We start from the raw sequence: 27,105 nt of genomic DNA on the forward strand, positions 1-27,105 counted from the left end.
ATTATTAACTGGGCTAATGTGTCTTGTATATCTACTTACTGGAAATAATCAGGCACTCCTTTCACTTGTTGAAAAAGTAATCTTTTATGTTTAAAGAATGTGCATTAATGCATTCATCCCTAGAGGCATGTAAATTTACAGTACTGGTTCTTTTAAAAAATATTTTGGTTACCCCTATTTTCAGTTTTTCACTTATGTAGTTCATTGAGTCTCTTCCCAAAATAGCCTAACATTTAGCATGTATATAAAGGTTCACTTATTTACTTATTCAACAAAATGTCTGGAGTGTTTAATAAATGCACTCTTCCAAAAGATCATATATTCCAACCCAGCCATTTCCAGATGAACAAACAGATGTCCAAAGAGGTTAAGTGACTTGTCTAAGGTCTCACAGTGAATTAGTGGCACAGCTGGTGTTGGAACCCAGACCTTCTGACCTAACTCAGTGACCTTTCCACATCACTATCTTGCTTTCCCCTTAATTTGTTTCCGGCAGTTGTTCTGGATGGGACTTTCACCTTTGGTACATTTATTTTTCCAATAACAGATGAAAGGTCATCCTCTGTCACTATATTTGAGCTATCTCATCTTCAGCAAATAGCTTGCTCTTTCTGGGTCCCAGTTTCTTCATCAATAAAATAAAGCAGTTAGACCCGGTGGTCGCTGAGGCTCTTTTCAGCTTTGAGCTCTAATTTCCCATGGCTCTGTGAGTCAAACTGCACACAGATCATTGGTCATTCTCAATATCTGATGGAGGGAAGTTGAAAGAGCATCTGTAGATCCATGAGTCTATGCTATAGAAAACACTATTCTACTTTGCTCTTTCAGCCCTCACAGTGTCAGAAATGTCATATTGGTGTTTTGTCTCTGTGGAAGGCACTGAGGATCAATGAGGCATGAGTATTGGAGACATGTTTTCCAAAATTCTTAACTACCTTAAGGCAGAAAGAGCTTGGACAAAGATCTGGTCAAAGCATCCAGATTACCATCTGGATCTTAACCCTATGATCTCAAACAGATTGCTCAATCTCTCTACTATCAATTCCCTTATCTAAAATGGAAATATTACCTAACTTAAATGGCTGTTTAGAGATGAAATAAGAAAAAATATAGAAAGTGCTTAACAGATATGTAAGTGCTTAATAAATGTTACTTTTGCTTCTCCTTAAAAGTCCAGTTTTTAATTTTATGATTTCATACATATGAAATGTCCAGGCTAGGCAAATCTATAGAGAAATCAGTATATAAAAAGTAGACTAGTGGTTGCTAGGGTCTTGAGAAGTGATGCAGGAATGGCTGGTACAGGTTGTTTTGTTTGTTTGTTTTTTGTTAGCTATGTGATCTAATCAAAATTCATGGACTTATACTTTTAATATGACTAAAACATTTAACACTCATGCTGCCAAAAACCTTATCATTCCTTTAGTTCAATGTCCACCATGATTTGATATTGCTATATGTTTAGATTTCTTACTCGTTCATATTTTAGTGATAAAAATGTTCTAAAATTTATTGTGGTGAAGATTGCACCATTTTGAATATACTAAATACTTTATAATGTATACACATTTATATGTATACATGTAAATTGTATGGTATGTGAATTATATCCCAATAAAGTTGTTAGCAAAATAAAGGAATCCTGATGAATGCTGGGGGAAAAATATACATTACAAATCAGTCATGCTTGGCTGTGTCTAAATACTTCTACTGACCTACAGCACAGTCACTGAATGAGATCATCAATTTAAAAGTACTTTGAAAAATTTAACAATGGTAAAAGAAATGTATTCAAAGGAAATAATAAAATCATAATTGAAGAAATAAAGAAAGACATGAATAAATGGGAAAAGACAATTTGCTCCCAACTGGCAAGGCTAAAATATAAGATAAGACTCTTTATGTTAATGTATAGATTTAATGTAATATCAATTAAAAATTCTACAGGATGTTTTACAGACCATGACATATTTATAGTGAAATTCACCTGGAAGAATAAGAAGACAAAAATTCCAAAAAAATACCATTTTAAATAATGATGGTATATAGCTTCTCAGGCTTTAATACTTATTACAAAACTATGCATATAAAAAAGATCTTTTGGCATTGAATTAAAAACAAAGATTGATCAATGAAATAGCATGTTTTAAAGAAAGAGAGCCAAACCCTTAAAAATGTCTCCAGCTGGCTAGAAAGAACACACACACACACACACACACACACACACACACACACACACTAAAGGGAACACTAACAAATTAACAAATAAATATTGCTGGGAAAACTGTATATCCATAAGAAGAGAAGTGAATTTGGATTATGTACCTCACATCATATGCTTCAATAAACTCCAGATAAATCAAAAAGTTAGATATACAAATCTAAACTATGAAACTAGAAAAAAAAAGGGGGCGCCTGGGTGACTCGGTTAAGCATTCGACTTCCGCTTAGGTCATGATCTTGCAGTTCATGAGTTCAATCCCTGTGTCAGGCTCTGTGCTGACAGCTCAGAGCCTAGAGCCTGTTTTGGATTCTGTGTCTCCCTCTCTCTATGCCTCTCCCCCACTCACGCTCTGTCTCTCTCTCTTTTTCTCTCAAAAATAAACATTTTTAAAAAGCAGACCAACTTACTTCTTGACTTAAAAAAAAAAAAGAAAAAAACAACAGAACAGCATTGTTTATCTAGCTATTGTAGCCATTGAAAAAATAGAGGGTATGATCAGAACCAGGAGGATGTGTTCAAATATATGACTAAAACTCTTGGGCACATTGTATTATAATAAAATGAAGATCAAAAAGGAAAAAGCCAAATGAGAAAATATATGTGGTTGAGAACTTTTAAAATACACCAGTCAGAACATATAAATAAATAATGAAACATATGAGATCACTTTGTAAAACTCACTAGATGAGTGGCCAAAGAAAATGACAACATGCACAATAGCGAGCATATTCAGTATATAGTCGCATGACAAAACATGTGACCTCAGCATAATACAAATTAAAACAATGTCCTCCAGCTTGGTAGTACGTATGTCATAAAGGCCACTGTCAGGAAATAGGTCACCATGTAAATTGCTGGTGAAATTTCTGGAATATAGCAATGTATAACTGTTCTTTGCCCAAGTAATTCCAGTTACAGAAATCCCCAAGGATATAATCCAAAATAAATGAAAATAATTTATGCAAAAATATTCATTATATTGCTATTTAAGTATTCATCTAGTATATAAGTGTATCTGTAAATCACTATGCCGTGTGCTTAGGGGATTCAATTATGTGTAAGACCCAATCCCTGCCCTCAAGGAGCCTACAATATAACAGGGAAGGCAACTGTATGTGTAACATGTTCTAACATGGAAATAAAGACAAAGCACTACAGTAGCAAAAAAGAAGAACTGATTTCATTCCATGTGGCTGGAGGATGGCGGGTGTGGGGAAAAGAAAGGTATAATGGAGGAGGTAGCATTGAAAAAGAACCTTGAAATCTGAGTAGAGTTTAGTGCAAAATGGGCGTGGTTAAAAGACATTCCATGGACGATTCCAAATGGTCAATAACTGGAGGATGGCTAAACACACTATTGGATATTAACAGGCTGGATGATTGTTACTAGAATCAACCAAAAGAAATATATTTGTGAAATGACCTCAAGCCACATAAAACCATAACTGTACCTGAAAAAAAAGTCAGGCAGGGCTTCAAGGTGCTCTCTATGCATGTTTGATTCAGTAAAGTCGCTCAAGTTTCATAATTTTGAAAAGTCAACAACACTATATAAATATGAGGACTAAAGCAAACCTACAAGCATTTGCTATGAGCCTTCTCTGGGATTAAACTCTCAGAGTCAGGAGGGCTGTGAACTTTGGGTTTCTGCAGTGTCTTCAGGAAAATAAGAGTGAAAGTTGCTTGTGGTTACTGAAAAGGGCTGGATTCTGTGCTTCCTCCACTTTCACATCTCCTATCAAGGAACACAAATCATCTCCTATGAACAAGCAGCTTGATGTGCTGCTCTCCGCGCTCTTCACCCTCTCTTCCTCTCATCCTAGGCCACTAAATCCTCTTCTATTTCAACAAAGCAATTGCAATGCCTAGTGTCCAAAATCCCTGAGTAATGGGACAGGAGTTAGGAGGACTCAGAACATCTGTCTTGTTTTAGTAAGTCTACTGAAAGGAAAAAACAAAAGCACCTAGGATTGGGAACCTTAGTTTATGTAAGCTTAGAATTCATCAGCTCTGATTTCTGCCTGCTACATTCTTACCCAAATTTATTGTGTGTTCCCTCTGCAGACATAAAATAGAAATGTGAAAAGCAATTTAGTTACTCAAAGAAAATCTTGTCTCTCTGGCTGAGGTTTTTCAAGTTCTAGGCCTCAGGCTGATACATGAAAACAGATCGGTTTTTACCATATAGCCAAAATCAGTGACTCTCTGTGAAAGGGCCTGCCCCATTGTTTGGTCCCCTCAACTCCAAATGGAGGGATTTTAATGAAATGCAAGATGCCAGTAAACTCACCTGCTATGTCTTGTTATTTTTATCAAGGTCGCCTTTGGCATTTCAATAGTCTCCCCCAGTGGTTTTTGCTTGAAGGACCGAGGCTGTTAGCTTCTTGGACTTCTACCCACATGAATAGCCACTCATGGGCCAACTGTGTGGTATTTAACACAAGCAATATACATCGCATAATACAGAATCTTTCTCCCCTGAGGGAATCTGAAGCTAATTGAAATACCACTGTGTAAATAATCTCTCTTTCCTAAACTGTATCCTCTTATGTTTGTGTGTCTAAAAAAATTCATGCCACTAATTTTTTTTTTATCCAAATCCCACTCAAATCTATTACTGCACTTAAAAAAGTTTTTTTAAGTTTATTTGTTTATTTTGGGAGAGAGAGCAAGCAGGGTAGGGGCAGACAGAGAGGAGAGAGAGAGAATCCCAAGCAGGCTCCACGCTGTCAGTGCAGAACCTGATGTGGCACTCAAACTCACGAACCTGTGAGATCATGACCTAAACTGAAATCAAGAGTCAGACTCTCGACCAACTGAGCCACCCAGGCACCCTGTATACTTTTACTGTGCTAACACTCCTGTGAGATTAGTGGGCCAATGAAGGTACACACTTACACATCTGGGCTATTTGGATCAGGCTGTATCTTCAGGCTCCAAATTTGAAACAGCAATGGGCAGATGGTCTGAAGAGATGGGCCCTGGCCTCAGCTCTGCCACTAACTGTCTGATATTTGCCCAATAACTCCCCACTTTCTGGTCCTCAGTTTCCTTATGTGTAAAATAAGATATTGAACTGAATCATTTAGAATTTTTCTTTTTACCATTTCTAAGATTCAATGAATTTAAGTTCACAGACATGTTTCAGAGGCAGCCCACCATGTACAAAATGTAGCATTATAAAGTTGAAAATATATTGGCTTTGCAGTAAAATAAACTTGAGTCTGAATCTTGGATTTACCACTAACCAGCAGTGTTACTTTGGCCTGTTGCCCTTTCTGATATTCACCTTTCTTGTTTCTAAAAAGGAGATACTAATACTAATCTCATATTATTGTGGTGATTTAATAAGAAAACATGGGTAAAGCACATGGTACATGATAGACCCTCAATAAATGGTAGCTGCTATATAGGCTAACACACTGTAACTTTCTCTTCAGAACATATTTGTACATTACTTATTTATAAATCTTTCTAGCTCCCAAGATAAACATGGGTCTTCTCTATTTTCCTAAAGAATACTTAGCAAGAGTGTAATTATTATATTAGCAGCCTGATTTTACATATAAGGAACCCAAATTTATATGTCTAGTCCAAAGTCACACGGCAAGTTAATGACAGAACTGAATGTAGAACCCAGGTCATGCCATCCCCAGGTCAGTAGATTTTAAGCACTCAGCTGATATTCTTTAGACTAGGCTGTACTACTATTAACAGTTTGTGGTATAGGGCAAAAATAGTAATAGTGAGTTTCATTCACTGTGTTGCTTAGCTAAGTCTATGCAAGGTGATCAAAGTAAAATAGTGGAAAAATGAGTGACTCGGGCTAAACCTTTTCTCCTAAGTTTTGAGACAAAATAGCCAAATTAAAATATTCTGGCAGTTGTAGAAGCAAGGCAAGTGAGTGTCAATGCTTATCTCCCAGTATCTGTTCTTGTTCTCCTCCAGTTACTCTGACCACCTGAGTGAAGAGAGCTACTGTCCATCTAGCCAGAAATGTAGGAGTCACCCTTAATACCTTAATCCTTCCTCTTTTCTCCTTCTTCCTTTACCCAAGGGTAACCACGACCTTCTAAATTACTCCTGTCTCTGTTCAATTCTTTCTACTCCCTCTACTAGGTCATAATGTTTTCTCACCTGGACTATGGCAACTATATGCTAACTGATTTCCATTTGGTTTTGATCACTCCTCTAAAATAAATTTATTATGGATATCCAGTTGATCTTTTAAATGAGAATTGGAATATGTGCTGCGAAAGTGAAAATGTATGTGCTCTTGTGTATCTTGTCTTATATTTTTCCTTGAGTCTCTAATTATCTCATTTTGATTCAACTAATTTGCTATGTAGTTATTTTCTTTTTTTCCCACAACCACTATCAGATGTTAGGACTACAAATATCATTTTTAATTAATAAAATATATCAGATTAAATAATTCAACACATACCTACTGAGTGTCTATTACATCCTAGGCACTAGGGATGCATAGTGAACAAGATAGACAATAGGCATACTTGTGGACAGAGACATATAATAACCAAATATATAAATATATAATATAATAAAAGTGCTACAAAATAAACACGTTAAATGTGATGAAAAATAAAAAAGAGTTTCCGGTTAAATGCAGTGGATTAGACATTCACATTTATCTCTAAATGACATAAAATAAACTATTTTATAGGCATAGACTCATGAGGAAAAACAAACAGGAAACAGTATAAAAACAGCATTTTAGGAAAAGGAAAGCAAAAGAGCAACTATTAACTCATTCGGAGACCAAGACACCTGAATCCTAAACCAACAGTGAGAAAATGAACAACACAGTTTGTACCAGTGATCTCCCAAAAGGCTCAGAAATTGGCAGCATCCAGTCAGCATCAGGTACTTCTATAAGTTAGGGTGAAAGTGGAGCTGAAAACATAGGAATTGGTTGAAAGATGGTTTATGAAGCAATTACACCTCTAAATCCCCTCCTTTATTTTCCACAGTGGGGTGATTCCCCTACATACTTCCCTCTAACAGAAAACTAGAGACTTAATGTGATAATTAAAATACAAGGTGTTTGGACTGAGTGTCTCAGATAGAACTGAGTGTGCAATTAGGTGAATATCTGGCTATCTATAGCATATTGAGACTACCAGCCCTCTTCTCCTATTTGGTTCCTACAAACCTGCAGCTAAGGCTTGTATCCCCAGGTAGAAGTTCAGAAGATTATTTTCTGAGAGAATCTGATCAGCCTTATAAAAAATTTTCTAAAAATAATCAGGAGTTCACCAACAGAGGGATCCAGCCAAATCATCCTATATAGTAGGGCCCACCATGACAAAAACTTTTAATCACCTTTTTTTGTTTCCCACTCAAATATAACCAGTCAAGGACTCCAAGACATATAATTTTTTTAAAAGTCTATCATAAAAGGAAGAGTTCAAAACAAACAAGTTAAAAAAAACAAACAACTTGGGTGAAACTTATCTCAGGGAGATGAGAACTTTCAAAATCATTACTGTCGGAAATAAAAAAGAAGATATGTAGTCATTAAACAAGAGTAGTATACTATGAAAAATAAATATTAAATAAAAGAGCTCTTGGATATTTTAAGAGACGGTAAAAATAAAACTTCAATACAAGTAGTGGAAAATGAAGTTGAGGAATTCTCACAAAAACTAGACCAAAGAAACAGAGATGAAAAATAAGAAAAAAATCAATTTAGAAGATCGAACCAGGAGGTCCAACATAGCAATTATAGATTTTCCTGAAAAAGAACAGAGAAAATAATGTAGAAATTATCAAAGAAATCATTTGAGAAAAATTCTCAACACTGAATAAATAATTTCCAGATTAAAAGGGACAATTGAGTTCCCAGCAAAATTGATGAGAGTAGATCCACACTAAGTCATTCCACACTGAAACATAAGAACATCAGAGATTAAGAGATTATACCTGAATGATGGGAGGTGAGTAGGAAAGCAAAGAGGAGTGAGGGCCACAGAGATGGGCATAATCATGGCACTGCATAAACCACTATATCCAATCCATCAAACACTGCTCTACTTTAAAGGGATATCCAGTATCCAAAATCTTCTCCCTACCTCCAATGTACCACCTTAGCTCAATCCACTATTGTCTTTCTCTTAGAGTACTACAATTTTCTATAATTGGGATTTCTGCCTTTTCTCTGGCTCCCTATAGCCCATTCTCTGGATAGCACCCAGAAGCATCTTTGTAAAGTATAAATCAGACCCTCTCTATTCTCTCCTTAATCCCCTCAATGGCTTTCCACTGCATCCAAAATTAAATTCAAACTTTTCACCATAGTATTCTAGCTTCCCCATCATATGGCCCATAAATACCTTTTGACATCATCATCTGTCTCTCTCACTACTTTCATCCACACCGATTATTTTTACAGCCTATATATATGCCCAGTACATTTCCAACTTAAGTCTTTTGCACTAGTCTCTACCTGCAATTCTCTAGGTCTTTCTCATCACTCATCACTTAGATCTCAACTCATTTGTCACTTTGTCAGAGAAAAATTTCCTGGTCAACTTATCTAAAGGGGCCACTGACCCAACAGTTTTCTACTCCATTTTATTCATAGCAGCTATTACCAGTTAAAATTAGGTTTTAAAATTCATTTTTTTATATACTTATTATCTGTCTTCCCCTACTAGAATGTAAGCTCTATATGGGCAAAAAATACTTCTGTCTTTTTTATTTATCATTGTATTCCATCATCTAGAGCAGATGCATGTCATAGGTGCTCAATAAATATTGCCTGAATTTATTAATGGATTAACCACCAAGAGTTGATAGTCCTTAACACAGTAACAGAATATACTTGTAGATACACTTGGTCATATAGTGGCCATGTATTAGGGAATCCAAAAGGTAATCCATGGACGAGGGAAAAAATAATAAACAGGTTCATCAAGGTCACACCTGAAGAGAAACCAATAGTTTTGAACTCTGCTCTAATGTCCTCCAGCTTCTTTGAGTCCATGACTTGAGGAGCAGCAAACTTGGAGAAAAAGCACACTACTGAGGCAGAAATATACAAATGCCATGAAATGAAGTGTGTATGTGCAATAAAGGGAAGGTTGTTTTGATACAAAGGAGGGTAATCAAGCCGTTTCTCACTATAATGATGCAACAAATAACTTGTATTGCCCTACCTCTGAAGAGCTGGGCTCTAATGGATTCTCAAGAACATAAACTCAAATTGGTCATATTAGGTTTTCTTTCTTTACAGATCACATGACAAGTCCTACTTAGGAGATAGTAATATTCTTAGTCTGCTCAGGCTGCCATAACAAAATGCCATTGGGTAAATTAAATAACAGAAACTTATTTTCTCATAGTTCTAGACACTGGAAGTGCAAGACCAAGGTGCCAGCATGGTTGATTTCTAGGGAGACCACTCTTCCTGACTTGCAAACAACCACTTTCTTGTTGTGTTCTCACATGGCAGAGAGAGAGAGAGCACCCTGTGGCATCTCTTCTTATGAGGGTACTAATCTTATCATGAGGTTCCCACCCTAATTATCCAAACTTAATTATCTCCCGAAGGTCACATCTCCAAATACCATCACATTGGGAGTTAGGGCTCCAACACAAGAATATGCAGGTGTGTGTGTGGGGGGGGGCACAATTCAGTCCGTAGCCGTAATGAAACTTGCAGACAAAAGAGGCAAAGCATCAGGCAGTCCCACTAGATGATACAGTTGAGTGAATAGAGTCTACAATCATATTCCCTTCCAGATTTATCTACCTGTGAAGCTCACTAAAGCACTCCGCTCTCCATCCTAACACCCTTCCAAACCACCATGTGACAAATATAAAGATTATTGTACTATAAAGTCATCTGATGGGATCAAGTTACATTGCCAGAAAAGGAATTCCTTTGTTTTTAATAGATAATAAATCCAATATCTATATTAGGGAAGTGATATGTTAAAAGTCACTCTAAAGAGAAGATTTCAAGCCGAATTTGAGACACAGAGCTCTTGTGTCCCAGCAAAACTGTTTTCCCTCTACAGACTTAGCTTTGTTTTAAGAGACCCATGCCTCAGGTTGGTTCTGGGAGAATTCAATAGATATTTAAGGGCCGCTAAATTGCTGGGTCACTGTGACCCTTAGTCTGTGCTTCACTGTTCAATTCCATCTTCTTGGACATTCTATCCAACTAAATGAAAATCAGGGAGGTCCCCGTCTTCCCTCAACCTTGAATCTCATTAAGGAATAAGTACACTATGTACTTGTTCCCTTGGCGCTTCAGGTGGCAAATTTCATTCTTTCCCAGGCCAATTAGAAGCTTCCGAGCACCTTGTTCCCCTGCCAGCTGTATTCAAGGACAGTGTGCTCCCTAAGACCCACATGCCAATAAATATTACCTAACATAGACCAGTAATTCCATACCACAGTTGAATATATCAAGATTACTACTGAGATTGAAGCATTGACCAGAAAACAGCCCCACAGATCTACTGATTATGAAGCAGTTGAGAGTGTCACCTTCCCAAAACTTACGTTTTCCAAGGAGCCTTTGATGATAAAAACCCTTTGATGATAAAATTGACTACTTTGATGAGTACTCAATTAATCCACTTTGCATTCTATTGTTTGCTATCTTTAAGGTGTTGCTTTGAAAACACTACTTTGGGATTCAGAGTTGTCATTGTGCAAGTGTGCTCTCCCTAACTGACTTGTGGGCTCCCTGTACCTGTTTCTGAGTGTGGTTTTGAATACCTGTGCTTTATGTGTTCTAAATGTTACTCTCTTACATTTCTTTTCACAGACACAACAATCTAATATTATGAGGAATCATGAGAGCTAAGGATTGGCAAAATATGGCTCATGCACCAAATATAGCAAGCTGAATAGTAAAGTGTGACACCATCTGCTATGATTTTCTGCAACAAAAGGAGCTAAGTGGTTCAACTTTGATGCCCACATACCTCCCTCCTGACCTGCCTTCCATAGTCCTCCTTTGTACCAAAGTCTCCCTTATGTAATTGCCAACAAAGTCTTGATAAAGCTGATAATTGGATAGAGCAGGAACACCCTATTTTCTTTTTTTTCCCCTTGCTGTTAGAGACGTTTGTCTGGGTGGAAGAGAAGAAGGCAAGGGGGTGGGGGGGTTACTGGATTCTTGGGCATTCTTTGCCAACAGGATGAGAGAGAAGTGACCTATGGGTTACTGTTCTCACTTCATTCCCTTTTCGTTAATCCTGAAGAAGAGCTTTCATACTGCTTCCTTTTCCCATTGGTGAAACAATGAATAAATGGATAGTCTGGTTGTTCATCTTGAAGAAGTTTCCAAGGAGGGTATAAGCAGAGATTGGCTTCAATTTAGTTGACAAGCTGATAACTGTTCCTATTGTTTTTTAAAAACTTTTAAGCAGACTACATAAAGCTATGCTTAAACTTTTTCTTCCCTTTCTTCTGTTTCCTCATCTCAAAAAGAAGCCTACTTCTACCACTACCTCCAGATGATCCTTCTTAGCTAACGCACTCTTCAGTAATAACCCCCCTACCCACACACACAACATAGGTGAAATGATTAGGCAGAATGCAATTTTATTGTCGTGAACTCTAAGCGGGAAACTTGGAAACTTCATGAATTATACATCAAAACTCATACACAAAACCCACTGTGTTCGTTGAGAAGAAATTGCACTATTTGTACTACCCACCTTCTAGTCATATACAATTGCATTTCTACCACAATATGTATAAATATTTCCAATTAGAAATCATAGAATTGTCAAATGTTACAGTGGGAATTTAGTCTAACCGCCTCATTTTACAGGGGATAAAACTTCTACCCAGATAGAGGAGTTGCCAAAGGTCACTCAAGTAGTTGATAAAGATGAGACTAAAACAATGGTCATGTTTATGATCCTCTGTGTCAAAACAAACAAACAAATATTTAACCAAGAATTTAAGAGCATATGGATTCATCCTCCAGATGAGGAAGCGTCAATCTTTTCAAAGCAAAAATGACCCCATTCATCATGTCTGAACCTCTCTGCTCTTTTCTGTACTGCTTTGCTGCTGTTGTCAATTCCCAGGACACTTCTCTTCCCGTGACTCTGAACAGCCCCTGTGAATGAGCAACTCCTAAATGCATTTGCTATGAAGTTTGCCAAGGCAGCCACTCAAAGAAAAGGTCAGTGTCAGTATTATTGTTCTGTTGCCAAATATGCCCCTTAAAAAAAATCAGACATTACAATACTGAATGCCAATTGCCTAAAGACTTACGAGTCTCCTCTAGGAAAGTCCAAGGCTCTTGAAAGAATGTTAAACCCAATGAAAATTACCATGTGATTTACCAAACTGAAAAAGGATCACAGAGGGGACATGAAGAGACACCATTTTTCTACTGGCCTGGGGATTCCACCTGCACGAGGATGACATGACTCCTCATTCCTCAGTATACTCAGCCATTTCTCTAATGCCTTGGAAAGTCAGGCAGGCTCCACTCATACTCTCTGGTCACTAGAAATAAGGATACAGGTCTCTAGGGAGCCTCCAAGCAGAGAAGTGGAACCACAAAGGAAAGGAGTATTTATTTATCGCCATTTTGCCTAGTATTTCTGATGTTAGTTCTTCCCTGGTAATTGTTAGTCTGCTCTGAACTCTGGGTTTTCCACAACACAAAATTATGCTTGCTATTTCCCCTAGATCCTGTAAATATCATTAATCAGGTGGTACACACAAAGATCTTCATAATTATACCCAAACTACTACCTTCTACCACTCTCTCCCATACTACAGCCACACCAGACAAGTCTAAGTTAGTGTACACATTATGTACTTTGAGACCTCACACTTTTTTCCTCTATGTCTTTACAATAGTGTTTCAAATTGCTAGAATGCCTTCACCCCCGTTTTATTCTTCAAGACTCATTTAAAAAGTCATTTTCTCTTTAAAGTCTTCCATGACCCCTACTGAAAACCCAAATTAATTGTTCCATATAACTTCTATTCTCCTATTAATTCAATCATTCACAAATTTTTGAGTACCAATGACTTGTCAGGCACTTTGCTAAGCATCGGGAATATAGAAGAAGACAGGGAGGTCATCATGGAATGTATAGGATAATAGGAAAGATAAGTAGTTCCAATAAAGACTTTTTATAGGAGAAGTATAGATGGCTATAGGATGTCACTGCAAGGAGCTGACATAGACTTGAGAGGTCAGAGAAGGTCTAACCTGAATAAAAAGCATTTAAATTGAGATCTGAAGTAGGAATATGAGCAAGCTACACGTAGAGGGTATTGTCTTCTAGAAAGAGAACATGAGCATATGAGGAAACAATGAGGCAAGGAAGAACGTGGAAGTTTCAAGGAACTGAAAGAAGGAGAGCACAACATGGGAATTCAGGAGAAGGCCAGGTATTGTAGGCTACATTAATAATTCTGGACCTTATGTTTTATTCTCCACAGAGTGATACATGCTAAGATGGGTTGGGCTTGTGCCAATGTCCCATATGTATGGAACTGAATAAAGTGCGTCTCTGAGAAGAAAAAAATAATAATTCTGGACCTTAAAGTAAGAGGAATAGGAAGTCACTAAAAATTATTAACCTGGAACTGTTTGGAAGGAAGAAATTAGATACAGAGACATGTTAATGGCCCAGAATAGGATGATGAAGAGAAGCGGATACACTTGAAAGATATTTAAGATGGGGAATCTATAGGACTTAAATAACGGGATCTTAAGAAAAAAAGATGGGAGCCTTCAAAATGACAAAAATTAATAATGCTATATTTTATTGAGGTAAGGAAAAATAGAGGAGGGTCAAAATTGGTTTCAGGCAGTGGGGTGGGTAGACAATGAGTTTGGTTTTGAAAATCCTGAATTTAAGATGCTCATGAGATGTACAAATGAATATAACAAATAGGTCCATGGTTGTGGAACTCAGAAGAGAGAGTTAAATTAAAGATAAGAAACAGAATCATCAGCATAACAATAGTAATGGAGGTCATGAAAGTGGATAATTTTATTTTAGGCATAGTAGAATGAGCAACAAAAAACTCTGTGATATCACAGCAAACATTTTTTTTTAAAACTATTTAGTTTTGAGAGAGTGAGAGGGGGAGGGGCAGAGAGAGAAGGGGATGGAGGACCCAAGGTAGGTTCCACTCTGACAGCAGCCAGCTCCATGTGGGGCTCCAACTCACAAACCCTCAAGATCATGGCCTGAGCTGAAGTCAGCTGCTTAACCGACTGAGCCACCCAGGAGCCCCCATTACAACAAACATTTCAATGATATATAGAGAAGCCACAAAAGGAGACGGAGAAAGAATGGTCAGAGAGATAAAAGGAAAACCAGGGGAGTGAAGTTCTCAAAATCCAAGGAAAGAGGGTATATCAAGAAAGAAGGCGTTTATCTGAGGTGAATGGTGTTGGGTTGCCAAGAAGGGTGAATTTAGCAGCATGGGTGTCATTGTGACTTTATCAAGAGCTATTTCAGTGGAGTTGTGTGGGGCAGAAGACAGATTGGAGTGGGTTGAGGTGAAGAAATGGAGACAGAAATGTAGACAATTCAAGAAATTTGTGTTTAATGGTAGGAACAAGATGGTTCAGTAACTGAGAAGGCTAAGGGATCCGGGGTGGGGTGGAGTGTTCACTTGTTTGAACATAGGAGACTATAATGTGTTTAAAACCTGAGAGAAGAATCCAGTAGAGAAGAACTGGTTGAAGATATAGGAAAGAAGTCAACTGATGGCATAAGTCTCCTGGGAAGGTAAAAGGGGAAGGGATCCAGAATACAGATGAAGGGATTGGTTTTTAATAAAAGGAAGGATATCCCTCCTATGATAACATTAAGAAAAAAGAGGGTAGCTGAAATGCACATAGGAGTAGAGTTGAATAGGCAGTGACAAATTCTGCTGGGATTCCAGAGAGGGAGAATGACAGGAGACAACTTTCAGAAGATAATTTTTAGCCAATTTCCCAGAAACCTTTCTTTTTCTAGAGCTCCCCCATGATTACTGGGGAGAGTGTAATGCAGTAGGTAAGAAAATGGGAGCAAGAACAAGAGTTTCTGGTAAGAACCTTTGCTCTAACATCAACTAGTTGTATGACCTTGTGCAAATCACTTAATTTTTTTTTCAGGTTCCTCATCTGTGAAAAAAGGGGTCATATTTTCACCTCCCTCAATTTTATTATAAGAATTGAGTAAAGATACATGAGGGGCTTAGAACAGTGCCTGACAAATAATAAGCACTCTAGTGTTGCTTTTATTAGTAATCCGCTCCAAATATCACCTGAGTCAGTTTGTTATTGGATCACATGGAGAAGTAAAAGGCAACTCTTAGGTATGAGGGAAGGTGAAGTTTTTCTTCAAAAGTAGTTGATATTTTCATTTTGTAACTAGAGTAAAAATACAACAGGGGCATAAGGTTTGCATGTATATATATGTGTATATATATACACACATAAACACGCATAATATATACATACATATATACACATTACATACATGTTTATGTATGTATATATATTACATATATTTATTTTATATATTATATTTGATATTTATATGTAAATATAACAATATACAATTTATATATTATATACAAAAATCCCAAGAAGTCCGTGAATACCAATATATCACAGTAGGGAGGACTTGGTCCATAGAGGATAGACTTGAGAGTAGTCTCTAATCAGGAGCCTAGAGGATTGCCCGAGCCTTAGGGTGATGCTTTTCTAAATACAGCAGCAGAAACACCACTACGAGTTGAGGTTTCAATTCTACTCCAGTCCTCTTCTCTTTATTCTGTTTTAGGAGGAAAGGTTCACATTCGTGTCTGCAAAAATCACTGATTTTTTTTTATGTGGAAGTACTGGAAGTGTTTCTTTCTGGAATAGCTTTGGAAATAGCCATAAAATATCTGGGTAAGTTCCATAGGAAGGGGACACCAACCTAAATACATAAACGTTTGCTCCCCACATTTACTGCAAGAAAATTGTGCCAAATTAGTGACTTGCAGGGCACATGGGTGGCTCAGTCAGTTAAGCATGTGACTCTTCATTTTGGCTCAGGTCATGATCTCATGGGTTCATGAGTTCGAGGCGTTGGGCTCTGCACTGGCAGCACAGAGCCTGCTTGGGATTCTCTCTCCCTCCCTCCCTCTCTCTCTGCCCTTCCCTGCTTGTGCCCTCTCTCTCACTCTCTCTCTCAAAATAAAATAAGTAAACTTTTTAAAAAAGTTTTAAAAATTAGCAACTTGCAAGAAAGTTTGAAAGACTGAAGATACTTATGTGTTTGGTTGTAAGATATGGTGCCAGCTTGAGAATAGAGAACAAGCAGTTAAATGGAACTAGCTTATGTGGTGCCTAGAAGGTCAACAGAAATGTGGACTGTCAAACTTTGCTAATAGAATTTGCATTAGTGAAAAGCCTAAATTACATGTACATAATAATATGCCACTTTATTATTTTCAGTGCATTCTGTACATATGAAATGGCTAAATGTTGCCTAGCAGAGGTCCCACCAGACCTGATCCTGCCTGACTTATAATTAGCATATTTATTTGTTAGTATGCAAATGAGTACCGCTATAGTACTTGGGAAAAATTGTGTTGTTAAGTAAATGCAGCATTCCTCACACAGTTTTCCTCCAACTATTCATTAGTGCTGCCAACCCCCCCCCTTTTTTTTTCAGAGAGTACGTTAAACAGCAAACCAGCAGAAGTATGTGAATTTATATAATGGCAGTCCAGTTGTGTTGGACTGGGAAGATGGTATGAATACACGGAAGATCTTTAAGTAAGTACCAAATATGTAAAATGGATCTCATGGCAGCTTAGATAAGGTGCAAATTGGAATATGCAAAGACAAACCTTCCCATTTGTAAACCCATTTGCTCTCATTTAAACTTACACACGTATAGCAAAAACACTTTGACATCAAGACTCAAAGTCCAGCTCCATTGCTTACTAGCTTTTGACTGGCTCAGCAAGCTCTTTTGTGCCTAGAACATAGGTTTTGCTCTTCACAAACATGAAGACATAAGCAGTATTGTGGCAATATAGCATAGTGGTTAAACAAGAGGGCTCTGAAGTCAGACCAACTGAGCTCAGCATCCTGACCACTACACTAGCTATGTATCATTTCATCAAGTTATTTAACCTTTTTAATCCTTGATTTCTTCATCTGTAAATGGAACATCTTAGTAGTCCTACTTAACTCATAGAGTTGTAGTGAATGTTTAATAAGATGATCCACAAAAAGCACTTAGCAGCATGTGGGCAACATACTAAGCCCTAAATAAACACTAGATCTTAAAGTGTTATCCTTAAATCTTCATTTTGGTTTATGCCCAGTCAACTCCACTATAAATGGTCTTGTTAAGAACATTAAACATTACCTCTGTGTTGCTTAACTCAGTGGACATCCCTACATGACTTCAGCAGCATTTAATTCAGATGATTAATTTCCTCTTTTTGAAATGTAAAAACTGAGATTTCAGGAAGATGTGAGGAAGAGCTAATTGCTTAAATTTTGGATCAGGTTCTGGAAAGGGATTGCGGCATCTCTGTCTTGGGAACACTAAAACATGATCACCTAAAGCATCCTATGTGTTTTGAACACTCAGCTGCCCAAAGACAGAAGCTGGGTTAGATGTTCTCTGAATATTTCTTTTTGCCTATGATTTTTCCAAATTAGTGAATGATACCAGCTACCATTTGTGCAGCAATAGCTAAAATATAGGTGTGGGCATTTTGCATCCTTGTATTTGTACCCTTGCAATTCTCACAAAAACCTTGTAAAGTGAGTATTCTCCACATTTTAAAATTGATGAAATTGGGTTATAAAAGCACAAATAACAAAGTCATGAAAATATTTAGTAATAAATTCAGAATATTAATTTTTTCATTTATTCACTCATTCTTATATAAATCCAACCAATATTTGTTGGGCACCTATCTTGTGCCAAGCAAGCATCGTCTTTAGTACTGGTCTACAGCACTGAACATAGTAGATAAAATTCATGCCCTTGTTGAGCTTGTATTCTAATAGGAAGAGAATATGACCCAGGACTGTCTGGTTCCAAGGACTTGATTCCATTCTATAATCTAATGTAATGTCTCTGACCAGTTCTTGTGTGATGTTACTATTTTACAATGAGGCTGAATTTTTCCCTTTTTAGACACAGCAGAACCATGCACCAAGGAAACCAAAGTATCTCCAAATTCTTCCTCCTGGGACTCACTGTGGGGTCTGAACAGCAGAAGCTCATCTTTATGCTGTTTCTGTGCATGTATCTGGTCACCATGGTAGGAAACTTACTTATCATCCTGGCTATTATCAATGATGCTCACCTTCATAGCCCCATGTACTTCTTCCTTGCCAATCTATCCTTCAATGACATCTGCTTCACAACCACCACAATCCCCAAAATGTTGGCAGACATCCCAAGCCAAAGCCCAACCATCTCCTTTGCAGGATGCCTCACACAAATGTACTTTTTTATGTTGCTGGTGGACCTGGACAATTTCCTTTTGGCAGCCATGGCATATGACCGGTACGTTGCCATCTGTCACCCATTACACTATGCTGCATTACTGAACCCCAAGCGTTGTGCCCTGTTGGTAGTGACTCCATGGGTCATCTCCAATCTTGTCTCAATACTGCATCTCAGTCTGCTGAGTCTCTTGACTATCTGTGATCAGAGAAAAATCCCACACTTTTTCTGTGACCTGGAACCCATTTTAAGGTTTGCTTGCTCAGACACTCAAATCAATGACTTGACAATCCTAGTTGTTGGGGGAGCAGTTATCTTTATCCCCTTCACCTTCATTATTGTCTCCTATGCCATTATTTGTTGCACTGTACTTGGGGTTACTTCAGCCATAGGGAAGTGGAGAACTTTCTCCACTTGTGGCTCCCATCTCTCAGCTGTGGCCCTCTTCTATGGATCCATTGTTGGGGTATACTTTCTCCCCTCTTCTGCCTACTCAGCAGAAAGGGATAAGGTAGCTGCCATCATATATACAATTGTAACTCCCATGATGAACCCCTTCATTTATAGTCTGAGGAACAAGGACATGAAAGGAGCACTGAGGAGACTATTCAGCAAGAAAACCTTTTTCTGGAGGTGGTTAGCCCTACCATAAGAGACACCTCGATCAACTTTCTAGACTTGGATTAGCACACAGAGGGTCCAAAGCCTCAGGCTATTGTGCTACTATGGTAGTTGCTCATTCATTTCCTGCCCCCCAATCCAGGTCCAAGATTCTAGATCAGGTTCATCTCTCCATCAAAAACAACAATAATTAAACAGAACAAAAATGTGCCTTTATTCCACAATTTTTTTACCAGTTACATAGAGCTCTCCCTGAATAAGCTCATGGCTGTATAGTCAGTACTTAGTATTTGTTCTCTAATTTTTGGTTTGTGTTTCCCTCTCATCTCTACCAAACTCTATATGTTAGATCATTGATAGGAAGGGATGAAGGAGGGAAGGAGGGAAGGAGGGAAGGAAGGGATGGAGGAAGGAAGGAAGAGAGGGAGGGAAGAATTGGTAATAGCCCAATATCTTATAGACAATACCATATTAAAGTTCACAACTCCCAAATAACTTGATTCTCACAATAACCCTTTGAGGTAAATACCATATCATTCTTATGTACTAGGCAAGAAAAAAGATGTGCCAGCAGAAGAAAAGCAAGCTAAGAGGAACACAATCATGTCACTTGTCCTGCTCTGAACCCTACAGATGCTCCCCACCAAAGATAAACGTCTTTTAAACATTTAAGAACTTTTACCACTTGGATATACTTATATTTTCAGGAGTTTGAACCATAATTCATTAACCCCTACCCCACCACTTTCAGAACACCCTACTTTTCAGCTGCATTGAACACCTTATCATTCTTTCAGCAGTCTATGGGTTTGCATGACTCTTGTCTTTGTACATGTTACATCTTCTCTGGATTATCAGTTCCACTTTCTTCCTATAGACATTTGACACTTTTTAAAAGACTCCACCTCAAGTCTTACATTCTGTGTGAATTCTTTCATAATTCTCCCATCTCTTTAGGTACAATTATTCCCTTTTCTCCTCTAGGCCCCTGCAGCACTTTATTTTGTCATTGTATCATTTATCACAATAAATTATAATGATCAGGACATTTGCTGATGCTATCCAAGATGATCTGAGCTCTTTGTGGTGTGGAGGAACTATTTTTTATTAATATTTGTAGCTCTAGCCTGGTATAATTCCTGGAACAGAGTAGGTACTCAGTAAGCAAAATTATAAAAAAAAAAAGTCTTTCAAAAGAGAAAATTTAGTTTTAGTTTATCTCGTGCTGACTTGTTGAGTAATATTAGAGGAATCAACTAATAATATCTCTGAGATTTAGTGCCCCACTGATACCATCCAAGAAACAGTCTACTAACTTTTGCATACTAGCTACCCACATGGACCATACAGGACGTGTTTGAGATTAAATCATTCTGAGACAGAAGGCTGTTGAAAATGCCATACTGGGTAGGTGCCAGGAGTCCAAAATAAATCCAGAGAAATATAAAGAAAATCAAGTATTAAAGGTATACAAGAATATGAGAGCTTGAGGTAAAAGCATTTTTGTGTGGGTATGGAAGCTAAAACATGATACCTGGTCCCTTTTATGGTGTATCTGTGCATTATCTTAACACTTGATCACAGAGGAGACTGCAGGCTTTTCATGCATCTAGTACTGCTAAAATGTATCCCATTGCATTATACCACCTGGGTTGAATGACACTTTCAGGGCTGGGTTTGTGATTTTGTGGGCTACACAAGCACTGCAATAGTCTAGTCAGTAATTTGCAAACTTGTGCTAATCACAACACTATTTTGTTACTACTGGTCAGCAGAGATATTGAGCTAAATTTATAAATTGAGATGAATATTTAAAATGTAGATCAATTTCACATTGCCATGAAATTTTTATTTTACAAAAGTACCAGTCTACAAAAATTTGGAAATTAAAAAAAAAACTAGAAGCATTAGATTCTTCTTCTCATTCTCCTCCTCTTCCTCTTCATTTTCCTTCCCCTCCTTGTTCTCCTTTGTCTTCTTCAACATAAAATCTTAAGCAGGGCTCTGTATGATGAGTACTTTTTAGCCAATGCAATCAGAATCTGATATTGGTTAATTTAAAATTCAGTCAAAGCAGAGTCATTACACACACACACACACACACACACACACACACACACACACCCTAAGACCTTATTTTTCAGGATACTCTATTTTCACTTACTCCATGAAATATATATTCCTTAGTTAATCTTTTGATTTAAGGCCAAGACCTTTTCTTTGACTGCAGGTTGACTGAGTTCTGTGCAATCATTCTTGCATAAACCTTATCCTTAATGCATCTTCTTTGACTTCTAGCTTCAGTTTCTTTAAAGTGAAGCAAAAAATAGTTTAAAAAATAAATAAAGTAAAGCAAGAACTTGAAGACACTTGCAAAGCAAACTAAGTGCATAATCTTCCCTGGATAGTTTTTAATTTTGTTTCCAATTTTTTATATCTAAATAATCAATAACAATGTTTTTAGTGACTTACCTTAATTAGTCTTCTTAATGCATGTAACTTAGTTTTTATAGAAACAACTTTCTTTTGCCTTCATATTGTGTTGGCTTATGTGATTTTATTAAATTTTACTAAAAATTAGACTTGCAAAAACAAGTGCCACTAACACAAATAGATTTTGGAAAAACAAAGCTGACTCTTGGTAAGGTAACACAGAATTGGTGGGACAAAACTATAACTGTGTGGGCATATAGAGAGTAGCTGACTAGCTACAGGTATTTATCAGGGTATGGACATTATCCAGAATTATTTGTGCAGAGAACACAGAGTGTCTCTAATCTCAAGCTATTTATGTCAAGATCAGTTAAGAGAGAGGTCATTGTTTTAAAAAGATAAAAGCTGGTATGGTTAAAGCTGAGGCAGGGGACCTGAGAGCCTGCCCTTTCAGTCTGCTCCTCACCTTATCTTGGCTCATCTGTAGAAACTTGGTCTCTAATTGGAAGCAAGAATGGATACCAGCAGCTGACTATAGGGTGTCCATGCTCTGAGAAATATTTTTTCCCTCCTTTGCTCTTTTTAAACTAACAAAGATTGTTGTTGCAAGATGAATATATATCTAATTGCTCCCCACCCCCAAAACACACTCACCAAGTTGATGAGGGATAAGCAAAAATAGTATACAGAACAGAAAGTAATGGGATGGAACCATTGACACACAAACGAAATTAGATGTCAGGTCCCAGGTCACACCTTGAGGCCAGAAGAAGCCAAATTAGATAATGTTTAGCCTAAGTTGTTGATGAGATGACAGAAAAGCTTTTGTAATGCCTGAATTGCAAGTGGGACTATCTAAGAGAAGGCCCCGACTGTATGCTGCTGATTTTACTACGTTGGAGAAAAGGGAGCTCTTTGGAATATGTGGCTTCTATAGGCAGGAACTATATCTTACTCATCTCTGAGGCCCTACTCTCCACTTTGGTGCCTTTCATAGAGCAAGAGCTAAAACTACCTCTGAAAGAAATGAGTAAACATTTGCATATAGGCCCAAGATTTGGGGCAGAATTTTACCTGAGTCTGGGTTTTGAGATAAATCAATCATCCTATCCAGAAACATCTGAAGCTTCAGCAGATCTGATGGCATATTCTACGGCCAGAACAAATTTATTTGTAAATAAGATAGGTAGTGACTTATGGAGTATGACTTGAGACATTTCAAAAATACAAAAAGAGGGGTGCCTGGGTGGCTCAGCCAGTTGAGCTTCTGACTCTTGATTCGGCTCAGGTCATGATCCCAGGGTGATGGAATTGAGCTTCGTGTCTGGCTACATGCTGAGTGTGAAGCCTACTTAAGATACTCTCTCTCTCTCTCTCTCTCTCTCTCTCTCTCTCTCTCTCTCCCCCTCCCTCCTTTGCCCCTCTCCACTACTCGCATGCTCTCTAAAATAAATAAAATGAAAACAAAATTTAAAGACAAAAAGGAAAAGGCATATGTGACATACTTATGGGACTGTGTATGAAGAAATGAGAAAGCCCACCACTTTTATTACATATATATATATCTGATCATGATGTTTTCAATGCCAGATTGGGAAAATGTTTCCTATAATACTGGTAGCTTATAGTAGTCTGGGACAGACTATCTTGATGCAGACCACTCAACAAAAGAAAAAACACATTCATAAAATACACTGATAAATGAATGATGCCTTTACACTCTGAGTCAGCAAAGAAAGAGATACCTACTGAAAATTATGGTGGAGAGCTTTTCTTTGAGAGTACATTAGTGGTCACAGAATCAAACAGACCTAGCTTTGAGTCTTAGTTCCTCCAATTTTTATCTATGTGATCTTGGTTAAGTCACTTCACTTATTTAGTCCTCGAATTTCTTCATGCTAAAGTGAGGTTAGGGGCACCTGGGTGTCTCAGTTGGTTAAGTGTCCGACTTCAGATCAGGTCATGATCTTATGGTTCAGGTATTCGAGCCCCGCATCAGGCTCTGTGCTGACAGTGTGAAGCCTGCTTGGGATTCTCTCTCTCTCCCTCTCTCCCCCTCTCTCTCTGTTCCTCCCTGACTCATGCTTTTTCTAAATCAATCAATCAATCTATCTATCTTAAGAAAATTAAAAAATGAGGTTAATAATACCTATCTCAGCAATTTTTTTCAGGGATTAAATCAAATATTGGATATAAAGTGGCACATGATACATGCTTACTTAGTAAATGTGAATATCCTCTCTTCCTTCCTACATGTCTAGACCCTGAGGGTCCAAAAGAACATGAACTTTGTTCCAAGTCTTATGGAAGTTTACATCAAAGATGATAGGGACTTACAGAACTTTCCAAAAGTAAAAAAGATAATTTGAAAATAAAAATAGACATGGAAGAAAGAGAAGAGTGGCATAAAGAATCAGCGGAAAAATACAAAAATCCTCCACAAAATATTAACAAGATGAATTGAACAATACATTAAAAAGATCATACACCATGATAAAGTGGGATTTATTCTAGAGATGGTTCAATATCTGCAAATCAGTCAATGTAATACACCACATTAACAAAATGAAGGATAAAAATCATATGATCATCTCAATAGATGTATTAGAGCATCTGATCATCTCAATAGATGTATAAGAGCATTTGACAAAGTACAAAATCCATTTATGAGAAAAATCTCAACAAAGTGGATAGAGAAGGAATGTACCTCAACATAAAAAAGGCCATATGTGACAAACCCGGAGTTAACACCGTATTCAACAATGAAAAGCTGGAAGCTTTTCCTCTAAGATCAGGAACAAGACAAGGACCCCCACTCCTGCCACTTTTATCCAACATAGTATTGGAAGTTCTAGCTAGAGGAATTAAGCAAAAAAAAGAAATAAAAGGCATCCAAGTTGGGGAAAAAGAAGCAAAACTGCCACTGTTTGCAGATGACATAATATGTATAGACTACCCTAAAAGCTCCATCAAAAAACTGTCCAAACTAATAACTTGATTCAGTAAAGTTGCAGGACCCAAAATCAATAGACAAAAATTTGTTAACCTTCTATACACCAATAATGAACTATCAGAAAGAGAAAGAAAACAATCCCATTTACAATTGCATCAAAAGAGCAACATAACTAGGAATAAACTTAATCAAGGAGGTGAAAGACCTGGATACTGAGAACTACAAGACATTAATGAAAGAAACTGAAGTTACAAATAAATGGAAAGATATTCAATCACAGATTGAAACACATGATATTGTTAAATTTTCCATGATACCCAAGCAATTTACAGATTCAATACAATTTCTGGGAGCCCGAAGCAGAGATCACCTTTAGATCTCACCTAGAAAACATTGATTAAGTTAGTATGCAATGGCAAGCAGATCAGTCCATTGTCCCAGTATATTAGCTCCATAGTCTCTCACATCTCCTACAGAGAACATAGCTTAATGCTGTGTATGCAGCAGATGCTTTGAGAAACTTTCATACTCTTTGGGGAAAGTAACCCCAAAATAATTCAAAAGAGGGAAACAATGTTTAGTACAAGGTCATTAATTCTGAAGGTCACTGCATTTTCAAACTCACTTGTATATTTATACTCCTATATGCAGTTAGTTACAAGCGCTTGATTTCTGAAGTTCATTGACTTTACATTCTGGTAACAGATAGGAAATGTACACTTCCTGCCCAAAAGAAGCTCACAGAGGTGGAGGTAGTTACAATACAAGATAAAAAGTGGAGGTAGTTACAATACAAGATAAAAAGTGATGTAGGGAACCATCTGAGCACTGAGTCCAAGAAAGTAGTGACTACATCTATTGCTCCTGTGTGGGACTTTGGGATACAGAGGCTTAAGACTCCTGAAGAGCTCAAAGTAGGATTCTCATTGTTTTGGACTGGTACCATTCTGAGGCAAATGATCTGCTAATCCAGTATGACCATGGAACTGAAATCCTCCGTGTCCTCGAAGACCATGTCACACCGTGCTTTCATACACAGTGCCCTACTTGCTTCTGCGCAAAATTTGCACTTGCCAAACATGCATGTTTGCTTAATATTAGGCAGTTCTGGCACACCCAAAGAAAGTGCCCCTCAAGCTACTTAAATGCATTTGTATGACAGAAACAGTGTATACACAAAACAATGGGGTGAACCAATAGCCCAAGACAGGGAAATAGTCTATATTCCTGAGAGGTGATGGAGCATAGTGCTAAGAGGAAAAAAATATGTATGTGAACTTTGCCTTTCACAGAGGTCAAAGAACTCTTTGCTAACAATACCATCACAGAGGTCAATTAACTTAAACATGCCTCTATGTTGTTACTTTAAATGGAGAAGAACTCTTGGTTTGAAATCTCACAGGCCAATCAGAGAAAGGATACCTTAGACTCTAGTATCTAGAAGAGAAGTTCTCCATCATGGCTGATCATAAGAATCTCATGTGCTGATATCAAGACCCCATACTGGATATACTTGGTCAGAATCTTTGCATGTGGGTCCTCATCACAGTTTTTGTTTGGAGGGTCATGAATTTTACTGGGGTACAATTGCCATCCCCAAATGCACCCAACTTAAGTATATAGTTCAAAGAATGGAAACAAATGCATATACCAGTGTAATTACCACCTCAAAATAAAGTACATTTACTTCACTCCAGAAAGTTCCTTCCTGCCTCATTCCAGTCAATTTGTCCTGTTGTTGGCATGCAATCACTGATCTTTTTTCTCTGGCTACATATTAGTTTGTCTGTCCTAGAATTTCATCTAAGTGAATTCCTACAGTACCCATAACATCGCTTTTTAAAGTTTCCACAAGTGATTCTGAGGGACAATGTTGGCAACCCCTGATATAGTAGTTTCCATACAGGACAGAGTCAAGGATGAGCAGCATGAACTGAATATAAACCAAAGGGTTTGGTTTCTAGAAGTATATGTTTATTTAAATTATGATTTGAAAAATCATCCTTATAAAATTCCTGTGGTTCAAAACTAAGGGCCATGCAAAATTATTGGATGAAAATTGAAATTTTCATTTAGCTACATTTTGAAAACCTATTATGTGTCAATTAGTACATAGCCAAGTGACGCATCTATCTCTCAGATCAATCCCCCAACCCACGTTTTAAAAAAATTCCGCCTCAGTGAGAAGCCATCCAGGTACCAAAGCACATTACTTAGCAGTATGAAATTACAGCGTGGAAAGGGAATGAAGTCTGGGGTTAAGGATACATTTTAATAGGCTCAGTCATAAGCTCCATAATAGGGCTTGCTAGCATGAGCTGAATTAGTAAGTATATAAACAAGACCAATTACCTGTTGTCATGGAGCAATGGTTTGAACTCTGCCACTGT

At 37.6% G+C, this 27,105-nt stretch overlaps 1 protein-coding gene across 1 annotated transcript; it reads left to right on the plus strand.

The window, feature by feature from the left end:
- Positions 1-18,406: 18,406 nt before the first annotated feature.
- On the plus strand, positions 18,407-19,360 carry LOC125157064 (olfactory receptor 1468-like). The gene has a single exon (XM_047843294.1). It carries the CDS (start codon positions 18,407-18,409, stop codon positions 19,358-19,360), a length of 954 nt encoding a protein of 317 aa, XP_047699250.1.
- The last annotated feature ends 7,745 nt before the right edge of the window (positions 19,361-27,105 follow it).

Source organism: Prionailurus viverrinus, chromosome X (assembly GCF_022837055.1).
Source record: "Prionailurus viverrinus isolate Anna chromosome X, UM_Priviv_1.0, whole genome shotgun sequence".
Lineage (NCBI taxonomy): Eukaryota > Metazoa > Chordata > Mammalia > Carnivora > Felidae > Prionailurus > Prionailurus viverrinus.